The 22,517-nt window shown below is 36.6% G+C and overlaps 1 protein-coding gene across 1 annotated transcript in view; it reads left to right on the top strand.

Moving 5' to 3' along the window:
• LOC121104975 (protein TANC1-like) overlaps positions 1-22,517 on the top strand; it is an 81,146-nt gene that overhangs the window by 5,134 nt on the left and 53,495 nt on the right. The window contains exon 2 of the mRNA XM_040640429.1: positions 20,935-21,117. Within this exon, the coding sequence (XP_040496363.1) occupies positions 21,009-21,117 (109 nt within the window). The 5' untranslated portion in view covers positions 20,935-21,008. The remainder of the gene's footprint in view (positions 1-20,934; positions 21,118-22,517) is intronic.

Below are 22,517 nucleotides of genomic sequence, written 5' to 3'. Positions count from 1 at the left end.
TTCTTCAAATTCTGCTTTCCTTCCACAGTTTGCCTGTTAGTATTTATTTTTCAGAGTCTTCAGATTGCTGTTCTACTTTCCAGGGTTTTCATTTACAAAATTCAGCGGTTTTAGTTACATTCAGTTAAGGTGGAGTGTGCTTACTCCAGCTTAACCCAGAACTAGAGCTCTTCCATTTTATTATATTTTGTGTTTGCCTGTCTGGAGGGATGATATTCAAATTATTTAATAATTTATATGCCATAAACATCAACTAACCAGAACAGATGGCATTCTCTTGGGAACAAACACTAACTCTAAAGAACTGATAGGCCTGTCTAGGTGCATAATGCCTGATAACGTGCCCTGCCTGATTGTGGATTCAGTTTCTATTTAGTATCTCTTCTCCAGAGATAATGGCAGACAGTAAGGTAAGGTGTCTGGTGAGATGTCTTATCTGTTGGGCATGATAGCTCTCTCCTGTGTGTTAACTTTAGGCATGGGGGCTCTCTCTTATGTGTTAACTAGCTAGCTTGGCCTCTGATCTGTCTCTCAGGTACAGTGGATTCTGACTCAGACAGAACCACACTCCCTGCTGTAGCTTGGGGCGGAGACCTATGATGTTTTCTGCTTATCAAATGTAGGAGATGGGAGATGCCTGACTGCTTGCAGTGAGTCCAGTCCTACTCCTCTCATTCAGATTGCTGCCCCTGGGCGCTTCCTGCTCCGTGCATCTATTGCTTCTGTGCTTAAAACAGACCTGGAAGCACTCATCTTTCACAGTTATCCTCCTACACATGCTGTGGCCTATAATTTCCTCACTCCAGTTGCATCTAGTTTCTGTCTTCCATGGATTTCTTAACATTTCTCCTCAATTATTGGCTTTTTGTTTTATTTTATAAGGCTTTAAGAATTTTTCTTTTTAAAATACTTTTTTTGTCATTCCGCACTACCTCTCTTGTTGCCGTTTTAGTCTGAACTACCCTCATTTCTTTCCTTTACTACCATAATGTGTCTTATTTGCATTCTTGCCAACTTATAGTCTATTTTCTATGTGATTGCTAGAGTGCTCTTATTAATACAAATCAAATCATGTATTTCCCCAGACTTGAAATAAAAGTCCTCAGTAGCCTCCTATCACATTCAGAATAAACTCCATCCTTTACCACTCCTTACAGGACCCTACCCGAAGTGCCCTTTTCCTAGTACTCTAATTCTGTGCCCTCCCGTTCCCTCTATTTTCAACTTTGTTTCCTCTCTGCTGGCCTTTTTGTTTAAACATGTTAAGAGTGTTTTCTTTTTTAAGGCCTGTATACTTGCTTTTTCTTAAATAAAGGGCTGTGGATTTCTGCTTAAGTCAAAGAGGCCTTCTGTGACCATCCTACCAAATACCCAACCCTAACCTTCATAGTATTTACCACTACATGAAAATAATTATTTATCCATTTACTTGCTTTTTTTGTTGTCTCAGTTCCTAGAAAATAGGTTTCATTTGAGCACAGACTTTGTCTAGTTCACTACTCTTGCCCTAGAATGCTTGCATATATGAATTTGTCAGTATTTGTTGAATGAAAGAATGAACAAGTAGCACTTAGGGCGCTTGGGAAGGTATATGAATGTGCCCACGCCACATAATTGATCCAGTATTCACTTCTGTTACTTAACATAACTAAAAAAGTAAAGTAGTGAAGAAATTGTGTTGAGGGGCACCAGGGTGGTTCAGTCGGTTAAGTGTCTGCCTTTGGCTCGGGTCAGTCCTGGGATCGAACCCTGAGTCAGGCTCCCCGCTCAGCAGGGGAGTCTGCTTCTCCCTCTGGCTCTGCTCCTGTGCTCTCTTGCTCACTCTCTCTCAAATAAATAAATAAATAAATCTTTTTTAAAAAGAAGAAATTTTGTTGAATGTAGGTAGTTTATCAGACTATCAACTAATTTGTGAAATGAGGCTCTTAGAATATGATTGTAAAACGGATTGTGCCAGTTAAACTTCTAAGTTAAGGCCTTCTGAGGGTGGATGGATATTTTCTGCTTTCCAGTATAGCATATTGTATATAATTGGGATATATTATTTATTGCATTTAGTCTTGTCTGTTGAATCTCTATTTTTCCTGGTAATTTAGAAGTTCATTAACAGTAGGATCTTTGCATCTCGCACAGTGCTACTGTCTTCAGTTAGGCCATCAAATTGACCAAGGAAGCTCATCAGTTCTAGGAATTCTAGTTCTGTATTTCATGTGTTACAGTATCAGAATTGGTTTTGGTGTACTAGCTCCATTTTCTTCAGCACATGATTTTTCATTAGGGGTCATCCATATATAAACAGAACTTACTTGGTTCTATATATTAAATAAATGCATGAACCAATGTGATATGGACTGAAACACAATTTTTATTTACTTTTGCAAGGATAGCATTATGCAGGTATTAGGCTCAGATATACAAAATGGACATTGGTGTAGTAATACTCAAGACCTGCTTATGCTGGGAGACTGGGAAACTGTACAGTGTTTGACTTTCCATGATTCCCATTATCTGTAGCCAGTTTTATTTGATTAGTACATGCTGGTGCATTTATAGTAATAATACACTAAATTGTCAAATATGTGTTCTGATTATTTTTCTTTCCTTGCTAATATGTAAAATATTTAGTAGAAATGAGATGTTCGTGCTCTTAAAACATACACAAATTATTTTTCAGTCTGGTAAGTTACAAAAATTTCTTTATTAAACCAACTGTTTTATTATATAAAGTGATACGGAAAATTATTTCAGTATTTAGTGTGTCATTTTTGTATCTTTGTAAGAGTATATCGGTATAGCGGGTCACTAATGAACACAATTTTTTATTGTTTTAGTAGTTTAATGTTGTGATAAAATCACATAGTTTTCAACATAGGTTGCTTTGAAAATAATAATAATATTTTTAAAAACTGAAAAATTTAATTACACATATGTGCCAGGCTCTGGGTGGGGTGCTTTTACATAATCCTCATTTAATTCTCAGAATAATGCTGTGAAGTAGGTATTATTTTCAGTAGGAAAATATTTCAGGCTTTATAACTTACACCAAAAGTTTTATATCAGCTTTGTTGGTAGCATGTGTTTAGAACCTTTCTGTTCTGACATTTAAAATTCACATTTGTTGATGGCTGGATAAGACCTGGAAGAAAAGATCTGACCTTAAATGATAAATCCTTCTGAAGTGCCTTTATTTCTAATCCTGTAATTCTGAAACTTAACTTCATATTGATTATTCTTTGTATAACACTCATTTTTCATAGAATTAAACTTGAAATTGGTCTTTTAGCCAACAATTTCTTATTGTCTTGGGCTTCTAGGGATGTGTCAGAATGTGTTTACGTATTTTAGTCATGCTTTTTTAAAATGTAAGTTATAATAATTTTACTAATTAAAAGATTACTTTTTACCAACAATGTAGATATTTAAAAAGAACATGTTAAGGATTCTTTCCTTTCCACTACCCTAAAGTAGCCAATATGAACTACATTCAGTCTATGTTCTTTCATGTTTTTTCCCTGAGCTCATATTGGCAAATGTAGGTGTGTGTGTGTGTGTGTGTGTGTGTGTGTGTGTTAGTTTGAAGATTTTTAAAAATAAAATGCAATTTTAGTTCATTATCTCCCACTTAACAATATAGCATGACCATCCCTCAGGAACATACTTAAATTCTAATTGTAAAAAATCTGTATAATGGTTCACAGCATAAGCAACCCATAATTTATTTCACCATTTCCTCATATATGAGTGTTCAGATTTTCAAAGTGATTCATAATCATTTATCTAGTAATGTCTTAAACTCTAGTATCCTACTTACATTATGATAATTGGCCTAGTTAACACTAGAAACATTGTAGAAACCTCTCCTTGCTTATCCATATTTATGAAAGAAAAGGAGTAAAAGCATGACAACTAAAAAGGTTGGAAAAGGTATCTTTCCAAACATCTTTTTTTGGCAAGAGATTAAAATCATAAAATCTCTGAAAAACTTCATAATCTGTAATGAAGGGCCATGCAAAGTTGAATAACAAAGGGTGAAGAAGAGACCTGTTAGTAAAGCCTGGAATAAAGTTATTATTGAATAAATACATTTTTTGTTTTGTTTTGTTGGAGGTACAGGTTGGATTTATAGTCTTATTCCTAGTGAGAGATTAAAGAGCTGGTTCCCACAAGGGGGCAGACTAAGACTACCTGAAGACCTTCATACTATAAAGAATATTTATTTTTAAATTCGTAGTTGATTTATTAAGGAGGAGGAAATTACCTGGGGCTAGAAATGAGTAGAGACCTAACTGGCTGACCATCCTGTGAATGGTGCCATATATTGGGGCCATCCGCCTACCTCGTCCCCAGTGCAAGCATGGACTGTTGGCATGTTGGACACTCCACTGTGGCTATGGTCAGATTGGCCTTGGTGATTGGAAGTCCGTATCGCTGAGCCCATGTATAGATTCCATCCCTACTACCATGGCCACTTTGTTAATGGGCCATTTGGGCAAAGTTAGAGTGGCTGGGTAGAGAGACTGAATGTGTCCCCCAAATAGGTCATCTAATCTGCTGTGTTGTTAAGCACCTCTCTGCAGTTTGCTCTTTGGTAAGCATTCACATGGAACATAAATTGCTCCACATTCTGTGCCCTTTCAAAGGGTCTATTCATGCACCTCATCCCCAGATTTCCTTGTCACTGGTTTTCTAGTTATTCCTTTCAAATCTCTGAATATCCATTAAACACTCTCCATGAGTCAGTGCCTCTGTCATCTCTTTTCCTAGGCAAAGTAAACAACTAGGTATCCTGTTCAAATTTCTGCCACTGGAAAGGTTTCCCCTCACTAATGTCCTTCAAGACTACCACAAAGTGGGGCTGTTGTGTTGTCATCTGCAGTGTGCTGCTATCTTTGCAGAACTATCAGTTAACAGGCCTGTTTTTTTTTTTTTTTTCCAGTGAGATGGTCATAGAGAATTTACCAGATTAAGTGAAAAGAAACTATAGTAGGAGTAGGAAACTTGGGCATCTGGGCCACTGGCTCATGAAAATTATTTGTGCCTTCAGGACCTGCTCAAGCCTAATCTCATATACACTTCTTCCTTTTGCTGATGAAGTGCAGCAGTACACACCCAAGAATATTGATTTGTTGTTTCAACAATACTTAGTGGTGATGGGCTGCCAAGGTCACATGCATTCATTCTAAGGTAATTGTTTACATAGGATGGCATAGGTTTGTTGTTTTTTTTGTTTGTTTTATAAAATACTCAGGGTCTTCCCTGAGATTGACCTAAAGTTCTGCAATAACGATGCAAGATCTCTGTCTACCACAGAAACTTCAAGCAACATTGGATCTGGTGGGTTATATAACCCAAGGGACAAAGTAGCCCATATTTATTGCAAAGCCTTCTAGTTTTGTGGTTCGCTCTCACATCCAGTAGTATTGGTAAATGGTTCACAGTAGCATAACCAAATGAAGTACAGGTTGCTTAAAAACATCAAGGAGGTCTACTAGCATTGTACCTCTTTCTCAGTAGTAAGGGGGAGAGTAGATGCAGCAACTTCTTCACCTTGGAAGGGATATTTCATTGTACCTCTTTCTCAGTAGTAAGGGGGAGAGCAGATGCAGCAACTTCTTCACCTTGGAAGGGATATTTTGAATTGCTCAAAACCATACGGCTCACAGAAATTTCACAGTGTGGAAGATCTCTGACTTTCTGTGGGATTTATTTTCCACTCTCTGGCATGCATGTTTTACCACAGTGACTAGATCCATTGCTGCTTCCTGTTCACCAAGTTTAATCATCATGAAAGTATCAGTATAGTAGAACAGCAACAGTGTTCTATGAAATCGAGGAACAGTTAAGATTATTACCTAGAGCAGGAGAATTAATAGGAGGTAGGACAGTGAAAATATATAGCTGACCCTGACAGCTGAATGCATACTGCATATGATTATCTCAGTCTCAGGTCAATAACTGCAAACCAGGTGTCAAGGATATGCTGATTTGCTTTAGCAAGAAAACTGCATCTAAAATAGTAGCAGCAGTGGGAGTCACAACCCAAATAAGTTACAAAAATACGCTGTCATTCTCCAAGATTTGTCTATCTCCTGCACAGGCCATATAGATGAGTTGAATGGGGATGTGGTAAGGGTCATCATCCTTGGATCTTTCTAGTGTTTAGTGATTGGATCCAGTTTTACCTTACACTTTAGAGACTGGTTGAACTTAGTTCTGGAAAAAGGTCTCGAACTTCACTGTGCAGTACAGTAGTCATTGGCCACATGTGCCTGTTGAACACTTGAAATGCGGCTGGTCTGAAGGGAGATGTGTTGTATTGCAAAATACACACCAGATTTGAGACTTTCTATCTTTCTGTTCATTTCAAGAATGTTTGCCTTTATTTATTGATGCATTGTTGTAATAGTTGCTTTAAGGTCTTTGATTTTATTTCTAACATCTGTATAATCTCAGGAATGCTGTTTATGGACTTTTTTTTCCCTCATGTTGAGATTTTCCTGTTTCTTCATATGCCATATAATTTTGGGTTATATTCTGAACTTTTTAAATATTATATGTGAGACTGTGGGCTTTATTTAAATCCTAAGGAGAATGTTGATTTTTTTGTGTGGTCAGTGGCCAGTCTAGCAGAATGTGTTCAGGACATAGGTTCCTACCTATCCTCTGGGGGCCGTGGCTCCAATATCAGTTCTGTTCTCTAAGCATTTGCAGTACTATTGAGATGGGTCCCATGTATGTGACCCAGTGTCCATTCTGGGATCAAAGTAGTGGTACATCTTGTTGCTCTGTTCTCAAAGCCTGTGGTATGCTGTTTAGGGTCAGATCCATGCACATAGAGCTCTGAGATGAATCCAGAAGTTCGTATATAACTTGATGGGATTGTTTTCTTGATATCCCTTCATACCCCAATCTTGTGAACAATTTCCAGCTCCCTCCTTTCCTAGCACTCTTGCTAAAAAACAGACTAGTTTTCCCCTTCTGCCGATCAATGACTATAACGGTTTGTATCTAGATCACGAGATAAAAGGACATAGAGAGGGAAGAAAGCGGTGAGGATTTACCACAAACTAGCGGGATCACAATTCTTGGGGTCAGAGAAAAGAATTCCTTGTCCCAGGGTGTTAGGTGCCTGCCTAGTCACCTGTAACCATCTCTGTGTTGCTACTGACATAGAATCGCCTGGACACTGGTATAGAAGATAAGGGGGAAAAGAGGAATTTCCCTAGTCTCTCAGACCAGTAAGGGCATCCTTTTCCTGCTCCTTATCAACAAGGGAGAGATTTTCTTAGAGCTTTTTCTTTCCTGATATACGCTTCTGAGTTTTAAATGTCCAGGTCAGGCAGTATCTGAGGAAAAAAACATAGTAAACTCATCACCACTTCAGTGGAACTGCATAATACTCTGTGCTCCTTTCCCAGTCCTCCTACTGCTCATTTTCAATCCTCAGATAGCTACTCTATGCATTCTTTTTGTTTGTTTTATTTGTGCATTTAAAATTTCTAAAAATAGCTTGTATATTTTAGAGTAGTTTTAGGTTTGCAGCAAAACTGAGTGGAAAGTACAGAGTTTCCAGATGGCTCTGGGACCCACGTGTGTGTGGCTTCTCCCATTATCAGCATCCCTCACCAGACTGGTACATTTGTTTATAATAGATGACCCTACCTTAACATATCATTATCACCCAAAGTCCATAGTTTACAGTAGAGTTCACTCTTGATGTTGTACATTTTATGGGTTTTGACAAATGTATACTGACATGTGTCTACCATTATAATATCATAGTTTCACTGTCCTAAGAATCCTCTGTGCTCTGGCTATTCATCCCTCCCTCCCTCTAATATCCCCTGGAAAGCACTAATCTTTTTACTGTTTCCATAGTTTTGCCTTTTCTGGAATGTCATACTATTGGAATCATATAGTTTGTCCCCTCTTCCAGTTAGCTTCTTTCACTTAGTAGTGTGCATTTAAGGTTCCCCAGTGTCTTCTCATGGCTTGATAGCTCATTTCTTTTTAGTGCTGAATAATATTCTGTTGTCTGAATCTACCACAGTTTATTTACCATTCATCTACTGAAGGACATCTTGGTTGTTTCCAAGTTTTGACAATTATGAATAAAGCTGCTATAAACATCCATGTGCAGGTTTTTGTGTGAATATATTTTCAACTCATTTGGGTATATACCAAGGAGCACAATTGCTGAATTGTAAGATAAGCATATGTTTAGTTTTGTAAGAAATTGCCACACTGTCTTCCAAAGTGGCTGTACTATTTTGCATTCCCACCAGCAATGAATAAGAGTTCCTATTGCTCCATATCCATGTCAGCGTTTGGTGTTGTAAGTGTTGGGGTTTTGACTATTTTAGTAGGTATGTAGTGGTATCTTATTGTTGTTTTAATTTGTAACTCTTTGGTAACATATAGTGTTGAACATCCTTTCATGTGCTTACTTGCCATCTAGATATCTTCTTTAGTGAGGTGTCTGTTCAGATCTTTTACCCTTGTTTTAACTGTGTTTTTCATCTTCTTGTTGGTTGAGTTTATATATTTTGGATAATGGCCCTTTATTACATGTGTCTTTTGCAGAGCTGAAGTTTTAAATATTAGTGAAGTCTAGCTTATTATGTATTTCATGTCATGCTTTTGGGGTTGTATATAAAAAGTCACTGCCATATCCAAGGTCATCTAGTTTTCTCCTATGTTATCCTCCAGGATTTTTACAGTTTTACATACTACATTTAGGTGAATAATCCATTTTGAGTTAATTTTTTGTGAAAGGTATAAAGTTTGTGTCTAGATTCATTTTTTTGAACATGAATGTCTAGTTCTCCCAGCACCATTTGTTGAAAAGACCGTCTTTTCTCCAGTGTATTACCTTTGCTCCTTTGTCAAAGGTCAGTTGACATAGTTTTGTGGGTCTGTTTCTGGGCTCTCCTTTTTCTTTTTTTTTTTTTTTTTAAAGATTTTATTTATTTATTCGACAGAGAGAGAGGCAGCCAGCGAGGGAGGGAACACAAGCAGGGGGAGTGGGAGAGGAAGAAGCAGGCTCCCAGCAGAGGAGCCCGATGTGGGGCTCGATCCCAGAACGCCGGGATCACGCCCTGAGCCGAAGGCAGACGCTTAACCGCTGTGCCACCCAGGCGCCCCTGGGCTCTCCATTTTCTTATATTGATCTATTTGTCTGTTCTTTCACTACTATGACACTGCCTTGATTACTGTGGCTTTGTAGTAAGTTTTGAAGTTCAGTGATGTCTGTTCCCGGCTTTATTATTCTTCTTCAAATATTGAGTTGACTTTTTGGGTCTTTTGTCTCTGCATATAAACTTTTTTTTTTTTAAGATTTTTTACTTATTTATTTGACAGAGAGACAGCTAGCGAGAGAGGGAACACAAGCAGGGGGAGTGGGAGAGGAAGAAGCAGGCTTCCAGCTGAGCAGGAGGCCCAATGTGGGGCTCGATCCCAGGACCCTGGGATCAGGCCCTGAGCCGAAGGCAGACGCTTAACAACTGAGCCACCCAGGTGCCCCTGCATATAAACTTTAGAATCAGTTTGTCAAGATCAACAAAAATAACTTCCTGGAATTTGATTGGGATTGCTTTGAATCTATCAGATCAATTTGGGAAAAACTGACATTTTAACAATATTAATTCTTTCTATCCATGAACATGGAATATCTTTCCATCTATTCAGAACTTTAAATTCCTTTCATCAGAGTTTTGTAGTTTTCCTCATATAGTTCTTGTACATATTTTGTTAGAATTATATCTAAGTATTTCATTTTTTAAATTCGCGGTTTGATAATTCCTACATCCCTGCCATATCTGGGTCTGGTCTGACACATGTTCCATCTCTTCAAATTGTATTTTTTGCCTTTTAGGATGGCTTGTAAGTTTTTGCTGAAAGGTAGACATGGCATTCTTGGTAAAATGAGCTGTGGTGAATAGTAATGTAACAGTAAGGTGTTGGGGAGGGGAAGTGCTCTGTAGTCCTATAAGGAAGCTGGAAGTGAGCTCTCTGCATTCTTTCAAGGGTTTTAAAGTTGCATTCAGTGGGAGAGTAAAGGTGGAATATGCTTGTTCCATCTTTCCTGGAACTGGAACCTAATCGTGTTCTTCATATATATAACCTAACTGATACTTGTAAAACACTCATACAATTTGTTTCCTTGTAGTAATTCTCTTATGTAGAACAAAATTTGAGGTTGAAGGCTTTCCCACATGGTACATATTCATAGATTTCTGTCAGTGTGAATTTTCATGTCTGTAAAGGCAAGAGGGATCATTGAAGCCATACCCACATTCATTACATATATAAAGCTTATCTTCGATGTGTGTGCTCACATTTTTCCCATGGGATGAGTGACTTCCGAAAACTTCTTCACAATCATTGCATTCATAGACTTTCTTTCCAGGATGTACTTACATGTGTTTGGTAAGTTTAAGGTTTCTGTAGAAGGCTTTTCTGAATTCATCACAGTCATGGTGTTTCTCCTCTGTGTGTATTCACATAGGCCTTGTGAGCTTACTATTCCTACTGAAGGCTTTTTCTCAGTCATTTGTGTTTGTAGAGTTTCTCCCCAGTGTGGATGCTCTGGTAAGAAGTAAAATGAGTGATCCTNNNNAAGGCTTTCTTGTAGTCTTTGTGTTCATAGTTTCCTCCCAGTATGTATTCTCTTGTGCACCACAAGACTAGAGATGTTTCTGAAGAATTTTCCACACTGTTTACATTAATAAAGTTGGTCTCCAGTGTGAGATCTCATGTACATTTTGGAGATGACTGTAGACCAGATGCTTTTCCGCTCTGAAATTATTTGAAGAACCCTTCATTTTAATTCTCCCATGTCTGTGAAGAAAATAATGGTTACTGAAGGGTTTCTTAGAATTCTTATATTTGTGATTTGTTTCTCCTGTATGATTTCTCCTGCAAAATAAGATTCATGCTCCTTCTGAAGGCTTTTCCACATAGATTACATTCATAGAGTTTATCTCATTAAGATTCCCTTCTATTTGCATCTCATTTATGCAGACACTGTAGTGAAAAGCTGAAAGCCTTCCCTCTGATATCTGCTATCACTACTTTTCTTCATCTGTGTCTGGAGATCCTAGCCAGTACAGTAAAGACTTTGTATGGAGAGATGTTCTTTCTGTACTAAGGATGGTAAGAAGAAAACACTGACAAGAGACCTTAGGGCAGGGCATCCAGGCAGATGGAAGGGCCAGAGCTGGGCCCCCACAAAAGACTGGGAGCCTGAGTCATCAGTGCCACCCCTGTCACCCAAGGGTGACCCCAGTACCCAGGTCTCAATCAGGCCGAAGGACAGGAACAATAAATAAGCCAAAGAACATTTCTACTGTTATGATGTTTTCATTCTAGAGGACTGAGACAAATAAAAGAACCAGGTAATTTCTCATCATAAGCACTACCAAGAAAATAAAATAGGATTGTGTGATAGAGAATGAGAAGTGGGGAAAAGAGTGAATGGTAACTTTAGGTTAGTCCTGGTAGGCCTCTCTGAAGAGGGAACATTTGAGCCAGGACCTTTTCAGATGAAGGAAAGCCAGCTTTGCATATGTATGGCCAGCTAAAATCAAATAATAGCTCATTTCCGTCATCATGTAAAAGTTCCATCATACCCTTTTGTAGTCGGTCCCTTTCCCCTACCCCAGTCCCTGTCTCCTCTTGATCTGCTTCCTTTTACTATAGTAGTTTTCAGAATATTCTATAAATGAAACCATACAGTATGTAGCCTTTCGACTTTGGCTTCTTATACTTCTTATACTTCAGTGCTTTTGAGATTCATCTATCTTTTTAGATTTTTTTTTTTTCATTTTGCCTATGTGAGTAGTTTATTTTATTGCTGAATAATGTTCCATTGTATTTATATCCTACAATTTGTTTATCCATTCACCAGTTAATGGACATGTGGGTAGTTTCCAGGTTTTGGAGTATGAATAAGTCTGCTATTTGTGTGTTTGTGGTGATGTGTGGGTGGGTGGGGTCAATGTGTCTTCATTATTGGGGGGTAGATTTCTAGGTATTGGATTCCTAGGTTGTATGGTAAGTTTATATTTAAACAACCAGACTGTTTCCCAGAATTGTATACCATTTTATGTTCTCATCACCAGTATATAAGCGTTCTAGTTCGTTCTTCCCAGTACTTGGTTTGTCAGCATTTTGTTTTTTAATTTTAGCCATTTCACTAGGTGTATAGTGACATCTCCTAATTTGCATTTCCTTAATGATTAGTTGAGTATCTTTTCATGTGTTTATCAGACATCCATATCTCTTACTTAATGAAGTGTCTATTCAAATCTTTTCCAACTTTTAATTGGAGTATCTTCTTGTTACTGAGTTAAAGGAGTTCTACTTACATTTTAAATGCCAGTCCTTTATTATATATGTGTTTTGAAGTGTATTCTTTCAGTTGGTACTGGTTTTTTACATTTTGTGTGTCTTTTTGAAGAGTAGAAATTTTAAATATTTATGAATTCCAACTTACCAATTCTTCTTATATAGTTCATCTTTTTTGCATCCATTGTAATAAATCTTTGCCTGATACAAGTTCATCCAGACTTTCTCCTATGTTTTCTTCTCGAAGTTTTATAGTTTTAGGTTTTACATTAAGGTCTATGATCCATTTCAGCTTGATTTTTGTATCTGGTAAAGGTTTAAGGTTTGTTTTTTGTGTATGGATATCCAGTTGTTCCAAAGCTATTTGTTGAAAAGATTATTCTTTAAACATTGGATTGCCCCATACACTTTCGTCAAAAATTAGTGGGCTAGGGTCGCCTGCATGGCTCAGTTGGTTAATCATCCAACTCTTGGTTTGGGCTCAGGGTGTGATCCCAGGGTTGTGAGATTGAGCCCTGTGTTGGGCTTCACGCTAGGCATGGAGCCTGCTTGGGTTTTCTCTCACTCCCTCTCCCTCCCCTCCTCTTCCCTTCCCTTTCCCCCGCAAAAAAAAAAAAAAAAAAAAAAAGAAGAAGAAAAAGGAAAAAAAATTAGCCAACTGTATGTGTGTGAGTCTTTTTCTGGACTCTGTAGTCTGTTCCATTGATTTCATGTCCATTCTTTTGCCAGTTACCACGTACTCTCTGGATTACTGTAAGTTTACAGTTAGTCTTGAGTTAGGTACTGTGAGACTTCAGAGTTTGCTTTTCCTTGCTCAAAATTGTTTTGTCTGTCTTTGTTTTTTTAAATTTTTACATATAAAGTTTAAAATCACGGACGCATGGCTGGCTCAGTTAGTAGAGCATCAGACTCTTGATCTTGGGGCTATGAGTTCAAGCCTGATGTTGGGTGTAAAGATTACTTAAAATCTTTAAAAATAAATAAATAAATAAATAAAAATTTCAAAAAATAAAATCAGTTTGTTGATTTTCACTGAAATACTGGCTGCTGGATTTTCATTGGAATTGCTTCAAACATATCACTTTGAGGAGAACAGACATCATAATGATGGGCATCTTCAGATCCATGAACACATTATATCTCTCCATTTAGATCTTTGATTGTTTTCATCATTTTATTGTTCTTAGCATACAAATATTGTACTATTGTATTTATTTTGACAGATTTATTCCTGATTAATTTCATTGTTTCTAATGATGCTATTTTGATGGTATGGTTTAAAATTTTTATTTTCCAAGTGTTATTGCTAGTATGTACAAAGATTCTTTCTTGATTTTTGTACTTTGACTCTTTAACCTTTGAATTTGCCTAACCCACTTATTTCATTCTAGTAGCTTTTTTGTAGATTCTTTAGAATTTTCTGCAGAGGCAATCATGGTGTCTTGACTACACAATCCTATACGAGTTATTATACCTCTCTATGCCTGTTTCCTGCCTAATGTATGGCTCTGTTGTGAGAATATTGCCAAGTTACAGAGTGATACAAGCCATGAGTTAAAAGGATGTTGGGAGTAATTTAAGCAAACACCCTTTGTTTCTGAAATATGTAAAGCCCCTTGACTTTAGGGGTTATTTTTTCACCATGCTTTTTAAAAATAAACTTTTATTAAAGTATAATATGTAAACTGAAAAATTCACAAATCGTGTATAGTTCAGTGAAGTATCATACTGGAGGTTTTGATTTGTAAGTTTTATTTGTGGTTATTCATGTAATGTGAAAAATTAGAAGGCCGTTCCATAGAATAAATATTGCCTTAGGCTAAAGAATTTATTAACTTGACCTTTAATATCTAATAACCATCTATATTAAGTATAAGACTTAGTGATGACTGAAATTTTTATTGAATTATAATTACTCCTAACACTTCTTTAGTGTCCATCTACTTGATGTCCTTGTGCTTTCTTAGTTCAGCTTTTGAATATTTAATCACCAGGTGTCCAATGTAACTGAATATTTTTTAGCATTTTTTTTATTCTGCCATATTTTCATCACATTATTTCAGTAAATTTTATTTGGTTGATTGAACGAGGAAAAGTGGTAGGGGAAAAAGGTAGATGAAGATGAATAATTTGGAATACCAGTAAGTATCATCTTACATGTTGGTAAATTGGATTCCCAATTTCACTTCCTTTCTGTTATAAAATTAAACATTCATTCCTTTTGCTATGCATCTTTTTAGTAGTTCCCACTGAAATGGGCCAAGTTGAATGTCAGTGAACAGAGGTCTTAAATATGCTCTTCTGGTTTGCTTTGGCCTCTTGTGATCTACCATGAGAAGAGCAGCCCCACATATTCATTGCCTCTTCAGTGACTAGGCCCAATACTGAAGACCCATCAGAGTAGTTCTGAACCTGATAGCCCAGCTTAGCTCAGCTGACTCATAGTGAATCTGCAGACTCATGAGAAAAGTAAATGTAGACTACTGAGATTTTTGAGGTTGCTAGTTACCCAAGAAAAACTGGCTAATATAGCCAAATTCTGTAAATGTTTACCAGTACTTTTCTTTTCTTGAAACATATATTTTTGGTTTTTTCCCTCTAGCTACAATGAGTTCAAGCACAATTTATAGGACAGAGAAGATGGAGGAAAATATTTTTAAGCAGAAAAGTAAACTAGGACATCCAGACTGGACTAATTGCAGTATTATTCCTTAAGGAGTATTATTAGATTCTAAAATTATCAGCCAAGTTTTAATATTGGAACATTTCGAGTGAAGAGGGATGCTTCACTAAATCAAATGCATTACTCCATATATATTGCTTTAAAAAAATCTGTTGCTGATTTTTCTCAACAAAAGGATTCCTCAGGGAATTACATTAATGGCATGACTTTTTGTGTGTAAACCTGTAAAATACTGTAATTCCATATAATTCAGTCTCAAGTCTATTCACGAATGCCCAAAGATTAGAAATCTATTATGAGAGATAGAGTCTTGAAAAATATGTCTAGGAGATACTATATCCATCTGATCATAGTTCCAGAAAGAGAAAAAAGAATAGTTGGAAGAGAAGAATTAGTCAACATAGTAAAAGAAAGGACCCAGAGACTAATGAGAAGAAAAAAGTTAAGACAAATCTTGGTAAAATTTCTAAGCTCCAAGGATAAGGAATGAATTCTGTATTTCTGCCAACAGAAGCTTGGGGGAAGAGAATAGTGAACTGGACTATGGTAATGGTAGGAGAAATGGAAAGAGCATAGCTGATTTGAAATCTGTTGTATTGATAATCTGCAGAACTTCTGTTGCATTTGTTGTGAAGGGATGTGTCAGGAAGAAATTAATAATGATTTACTAGGCTTCTGGTTTGAGTAAATATGTGAGTAGGTGGTAAATATCTACATAAAATTTTTTTATTGAGGTAAAATTCACCACTTAAAAATGTACAATTTGGGGCGCCTGGGTGGCTCAGTCATTAAGCATCTGCTTTCGGCTCAGGGCATGATCCCAGAGTCCTGGGATCGAACCCCACATCAGGATCCTCCGCTGGGAGCCTGCTTCTTCCTCTCCCACTCCCCCTGCTCGTGTTCCCCCTCTCGCTGGCTGTCTCTCTCTCTCTCTGTCAAATAAATAAATAAATAAATAAATAAATAAATAAATAAGTAAAATCTTTAAAAAAATGTACAATTCAGTGGCTTTTAATACATTTATAATGTTGTGCAAACATTGCTGCATTCATCACTCCAAAAGGAAAGCCTATACCTAGTAAGCAGTCACTCTTTATACTCCTCCTTGTAGTCCCTGGCAATCATAGTCTGCTTTTTCTCTAGATTTGCCTGTTCTGAATATTTCATATAAATGGAATCTTACAATATGTGACCTTTTGTGTCTTTTTTTTTTCACTTAAACGTAATGTTTTCAAGGTTTATTAATATTGTAGCATGAATCAGGCTAGCTTCTTTTTATTGCTAAATAATATTCGATTATATAAATATGCCACATTTTGTTTATCCATTCACCAGTTCATGACAATTTAGTTGTTTCCACTTTTGGATGTTGTGAATAATGCTGCTATGAACATTCATGTTCAGGTTTTTGCTTGAAAACTTGTTTTCATTGCTTTTGGGTGTATACACAGAGTCAGATGGCTGGGTTATTCTGTATTTAACTTTTTGAGGAACAGCAACTGTTTTACACAGCAGTTATACCCTCTTACATTCCCACCAGCAATTAATTAGGATTCTAACTAACTTCTCTACATCCTCAACAACACTTTTTTGTTTTGTTTGTTTTTTTTAATCGCTGTCCTACTGGGTGTAAAGTGATATCTCCCTGTGACTCTGATTTATATTTCCATAATGATTAATGATGCTGAGTACCTTTTCATGTGCTTTTTGTCCATTTGTTTATCTTCTTTGGAGAAATGTCTAGTCAAGTCTTTTGCTTATTTTTAAATTGCATTGTCATTTTGTTCTTGAGTTGTAGGAGTTTTTTATATAGTCTGGATTCTAGACTCTTCCAATATGCGATTTACACTTATTTTCTGCCGTTCTAGGTGTTGTCTTTTCACACTTTTTCTCTTTTTTTTTTCTTTTTTTGAGAGAGAGGGAGAGTGCGCGCGTGTTCACAACCGAGGGTGGAGGAGGGGCAGAGAAAGCAGACTCTCCGCTAGGCAGGGAGCCCAAGGACGTGGGGCTTGATTCCAGAACCCTGAGATCATGACCTGAGCTAAATGCAGACGCTTAACCAACTGAGCCACCCAGGCACCCCCATTCCTATTCTTGATATAGTGTCTTTTGATGCACAAACATTTTACCTTCCAGTTTACTAATTATCTCTTTATCTCTGTCTAATTTTTCAGTTCATCTGTTGAGTTTTTATTTTCATAATTTTAATTCTTAGCTGGAATTCTAAACTTTTATTTTCTCCAAATATTAAGCATACTACTCCCCCCTCTTTTTTACATGCAACATGACACAGACTTTTTTCTTTAAAGATTTATTTGAGAGAGAGCACAAGAGAGAGAGCGAGTGGGGGGAGGGGCAGAGGGAGAGAATCTTCAAGCAGACTCCCCGCTGAGCACGGAGCCCCACATGGGCCCCCTTTTTTCACAACCCATGAGATCATGATCTGAGCCAAACCAAGAGTAGGGCATTCAACTGACTGAGTCACCCAGGCTTCCTTACACAGACTTAATACAGCATTTAGTCAGTATTTCTCAGTGGAAACTCTCAGCACTTTGACCCAGTAATTCTATATGTATCATCTATAGACATACTATAGAAAGAGCTTCATAAGACTGGTTATGTTATAATGCATGATATACCACAATATTTTTTTAGATGAGTTAGAATTGCATATGATGAAATTAAAACTATAACACAATTGGGAACCGTAAGTGAGACACTGGCTTTAATTTTACGTCTCAGTATAGATCACATTACTGTCATTTCATGTATGACCATGTGCTTGTTTTTTTTAAATTTTCCACTCTCTTCCCCCAGGTTTATTGAGGTATGATTAAGAAGTACAAATTGTATATATTTAAGGTATATAATATGTTATTTTGATAAATGTATACATTGTGAAATGATTACCACAATCACACTAATTAAATATCCATCACTTCACACAATTACCCTTTTTGTGCATGTGTGAGTACACTTGAGATCTACTCAGGAAACTTAAAGTATGCAGTGTATTATTAGTATTAGCTATAGTCATCATGCTGTATATTAGGTCTTCAAAACTTATTTAATTACTGAACAACATCTGTCTTTTTCCCCCATCCCCTTAGCCCAGGTAACCACCATTCACTTCTCTTTACTGTGAGTTTGACTTTATTTTTTAGATTCCACATATAAGTGAGATTATGCAATATTTGTCTTTCTGTTTCTGGCTTAGTTGAGTTAGCATAATGTTTTCCAGATTCATCCATGTTGTTTTAAGCGGCAGGATTTCCTTCTCTTTTATGAACAAATAACATTTGTGTGTGTGTGTGTGTGTGTGTGTGTGTGTGTGTGTGTAAAATCACATTTTCTTCATCCATCTTTTGACAGACACTGAAGTCGTTTCCAAATCGTGGCTACTATGAATAATGCTGCGGTGAGCATGGGAGTGCAAATCTCTCTTTGGAATGATAGTTGTATTTCCTTTTGTTATATACTCAGAAGTAGGATTGCTCGATCATGTGGTAGTTCTATTTTTAATTTTTTGAGGATCCTCCATGCTGTTTTACATAATGGTTGTACCAACATCACCGCAAACAGAGTACAAGGAATCCCTTTTCTCCACATCAATGCCAACACTTGTTATCTTTTGACTTTTTGATAATTGCTGTCCTAACAGGTGTGAGGTGATATCTCATAATGGTTTTGATTTGCATTTCCCTGATGGTTAGTGATGTTGAACACCTTTTTACATACCTGTTGGCTGTTTGTATGTCTACTTTGGAAAAATGTTCATTCACGTCTTTTACCCATTCTATAATTAGGTTGTTTATTTTTTCGCTATTGAGTATGAGTTTCTTTTGTATTTTGGATATTAATCCCTAAGGATGTATAGTTTGCAAATATTTTCTCCAGTTCCATAGGTTGCTTTTTCATTTTGTTGATAGTTTACTTTGCTGTGCAGAAACCTTTCCATTTAATGTAGTCTCACCCGCTTACTTTTGCTTTTGTTGCCTCTGCTTTTGGAATCAAATCCAAAAAATCATTGCCAAGACCAGTTTCAAGGAGTTTTTCTCCTGTGTTTTTGTCTAGGAGTTTTATGGTATTAGGTCTTATGTTTAAGTCTTTAACCCATTTTTCAGTTGATTTTTGTATATAGTGTAAGATAAGGATCCAATTTCATTCTTTTGCATGTGGCTTTTCAGTTTTCCTGGCACTGTTTATTCAAGAGACTGTTATTTCCCTGTTGTGTATCCTTGGTGCCCGTGTCAAAGATTAGTTGACCATATATGTGTGGGTTTATTTCTAGGCTTTCTGTTTTTATGCTACCACCAAATTGTTTTGATTGCTATAGCTTTGTAAGATACTTTGAAATTAGGAACTGTGATGCCTACCATTTTGTTTTTCTCTCTCTCAGAATTGCTGTGGTTACTTAGGGTCTTTTGCAATTTCATGTAAATTTTAGAATTGCTTCTTTCTACTTCTGTAAAAAATGCTATTGGAATTTTGATAGGGGTCCCATTGAACCTATAGATGACTTTGGGTTGTATGGACATTTTAACAATACTAATTCTTCTAGTTCATGAACTTGGGATATCTTTCCACTTATTCTTCAGTATCTTTCATTAATGTCTTATAGTTTTCAGTGTGCAGATCTTTCACCTCCTTGGTTAAATTTATTTCAAATTATTTTAGTTTTTCTGATGTTAATTAAGTATACTACTTTAAATTCTGTGCCTCATTGCTCCAGAATATGTATCCCTTATGAGACTATCTCTTTTGAATGGTCTTTCTGATTTACTTTTTTCATATTGTTTTACCTCTTTGTTTTTGTTAACTAAGGGTCAGATACTGTGTATGAAAAATTGTAGAAGTAATTTGAGACCTATGACAATATCTTCCTCTAAGATTTGTGTTAGTTTTTGGCAGGCATTAGCAATCCAAGATTGCCTTAATTTAATTTTGTGGTAGACATTTGGAGCTGAGCTTTATTCCTGTAAAAGGCCGGACTAGCTTTGGTTCATACTTACTCCTAGAATGTAGCCCTTTGGGCTTCCAAACAAAAATGTTGGAGTTTTACTAGCTTCCCGTCTGTATCTTGGTTTTGTTCGCATTTCAATATTTGTCCTTCCAGCTCTTTAAAACTGTCAGTAGCTTCTTAGCCTTTCAGATGCCATTAAGTAAAAAGGAGCCCCAAATGCCAGGCTTCAGTCTTTTTCTTTTTCTTCTTGTAATCCTTCATCATGCTATTAACTCTTCAGTGCCTTCAGGAAGATTGTTAAACATGTGTATGGTTCTAGTTTTTCTTAGGGAAAAGTTGGTCTGAGGTACATAATCTGCCGTTATTGGAAGTAGAAGTCAACACTTTATAGGTGGAAATACATAGCATATAACTTAATCTTTTTAAAATATCAAAGCAGATTCAAAAATCACCGTATAATAATATCAGTCTTTCCTACTTGTATTTTCACATACTTTCTTGGAGAAGGGGGTAAGAAATAGAGTTACAGTGATCCTACTAGCAATTGCACATATTGGATTATCAAGCAAGTGAATATCTTCTTTTATATTTCTTATCAGGGAAAACAACCTGAAGTCCAGTTCTCTAATTGTAACACTCACTGCATTGTACCATAATTATTTCTTTATGGGACTGTATCATTCATGAGGCGGTGAGCACCTTATAAGGAGGAACCTCGTTTTATCCATGTTTAATTTCCTAGTGCTAAACCTGGTGTTAAGTGTCCATCCAGTAAGTATAGAAATGAATGTAGGTGTTGAAAATACCTTATTTGGCATCTCACAGTGAAAATCAGCATGGGTATATGATGTTCTGAATTATCTTAAAAGGTAAATTTTAACAGAGAAGGAAGAATCTTTTCTTACTAGCTCTTTCGTTCCGTCCTTTTCTATCTTAACAGGTGGCATCTCCACAGAAAGCGACTGTGCTTTTGAGCCAGATTACGCCGTTCCACCACTTCCAGTGAGTGAAGGTATGCAGCACATTCGGATTATGGAGGGCATGTCTCGCTCTCTTCCATCCTCCCCCTTACTCACACATCAGTCTATCAGTGTTCGGCTCCAACCTGTGAAGAAGTTAACTGGTAAGGACTTTACCTGAATTTAGTATGTTTAACAGGAAACCTAACAGTATGACACTTTAGGTCATATCCGATATGTTTATGTGCATCTTTAGGTTTTTCCTTTTTGGCCTTCCTAATGTCACAGACTCTTGGAAAGTGGAACTCCTACTGATTTTAATTTAGGGAATTAGAATAGTACTCAGTTTGACAGATTGATGTATTTATTTTCTAAGTGATCCATCTGTTGTGGACATATTTTTCTAGGCTTTCAGGAAATTTCCAGTTTTGCCAGAATACACTGTTGTTCTGATTTCATTTATCAGCTTGTTCATGTCAGATTAACAGATGGAGATATTGTAATTTTAGAATAATAGGAGCTTCAAAGTTCAGCAAAGGTACATCAGTTGTGTTTTCTGTTTTTAATCCTAATCTGTATATTGCACATCTATTTCTAAAAGCTGATTTAGATACTTTCCTCTCCCATTGTACAATTCCTCCAGCTTCTTAGGATATTAACTATAATTCATAAGCTGTGGATTACACTGACTTTTAATATGATCTCACAGTATATATTACCCATTCAGATCAAGTGATTAGGTGTGAAACTGTGTCTTATGGAATGAACTTTTGTCCTTTTAAGCTTTTTCAGAGAAGAAATTTTAATATGTTGAAAGATACTTACATGTGAAAATATGTAAGCCTGGGCCATTTTTCTTAGGTTTCTTTTAACATTATCTATATATCCGGTATCGTTAAGTTGACTGGTATTGGTGGGTTATGAGTGTTTGGGGCAAGAAATTAAGTCATTCCGAAAGGATACATTAACTGCCTCCTATATGTCTGGCACTGAGTTCGACAGTGGGGAGGTTTGATTGTTATATGACAATTCAAAAGAAAACAGGAGGAGAGAAGGGAAAATGGAATTTTTAGACTCTTTCATCTATTTTGAATGAGAACTTTACAATGCTTTTGATTTTCATGAAAATTAATAGTATTTCTTTATTCTTTAGTTCCACAAGGCATAAGTCATGCCTCCTACATTTATTGTTTTTAGGCTTTTTCAGATAACTCAGTCAAAATCTACTTTGATTCTCGGGTCCTTAAATAAAAATCAGTAAAATAGCCTAGTAACATTTTACTGAAATATTTATTCCCTCTGTCATCTAAAAATAGGATAAATTTTATGTGGTTAGACTTGAATAAAATGTCTTTGCTTAGAAATCTCCCCTTTTTCTTGCAGTTTAAGATATCACTGATTACTGAAAATACAATTAACCAAATATAAGATGGCTCTCAAGTGATGGTCTTCATTTATCACACATTGGAAGAGTTGGCAGGGAAAGTTCTGTTTCCTTGCAGAAATGAACTGGGTTGCCTGAGGTTCCTATCCCATTTGCCTATCCCAGTTTAAGTTTTCCTAT

The sequence above is a fragment of the Ursus maritimus genome, unplaced genomic scaffold (genome assembly GCF_017311325.1).
Source record: "Ursus maritimus isolate PB19 unplaced genomic scaffold, ASM1731132v1 scaffold_24, whole genome shotgun sequence".
Classification (NCBI taxonomy): Eukaryota; Metazoa; Chordata; class Mammalia; order Carnivora; family Ursidae; genus Ursus; species Ursus maritimus.
This window is presented reverse-complemented; position numbering and strand designations above follow the sequence as displayed.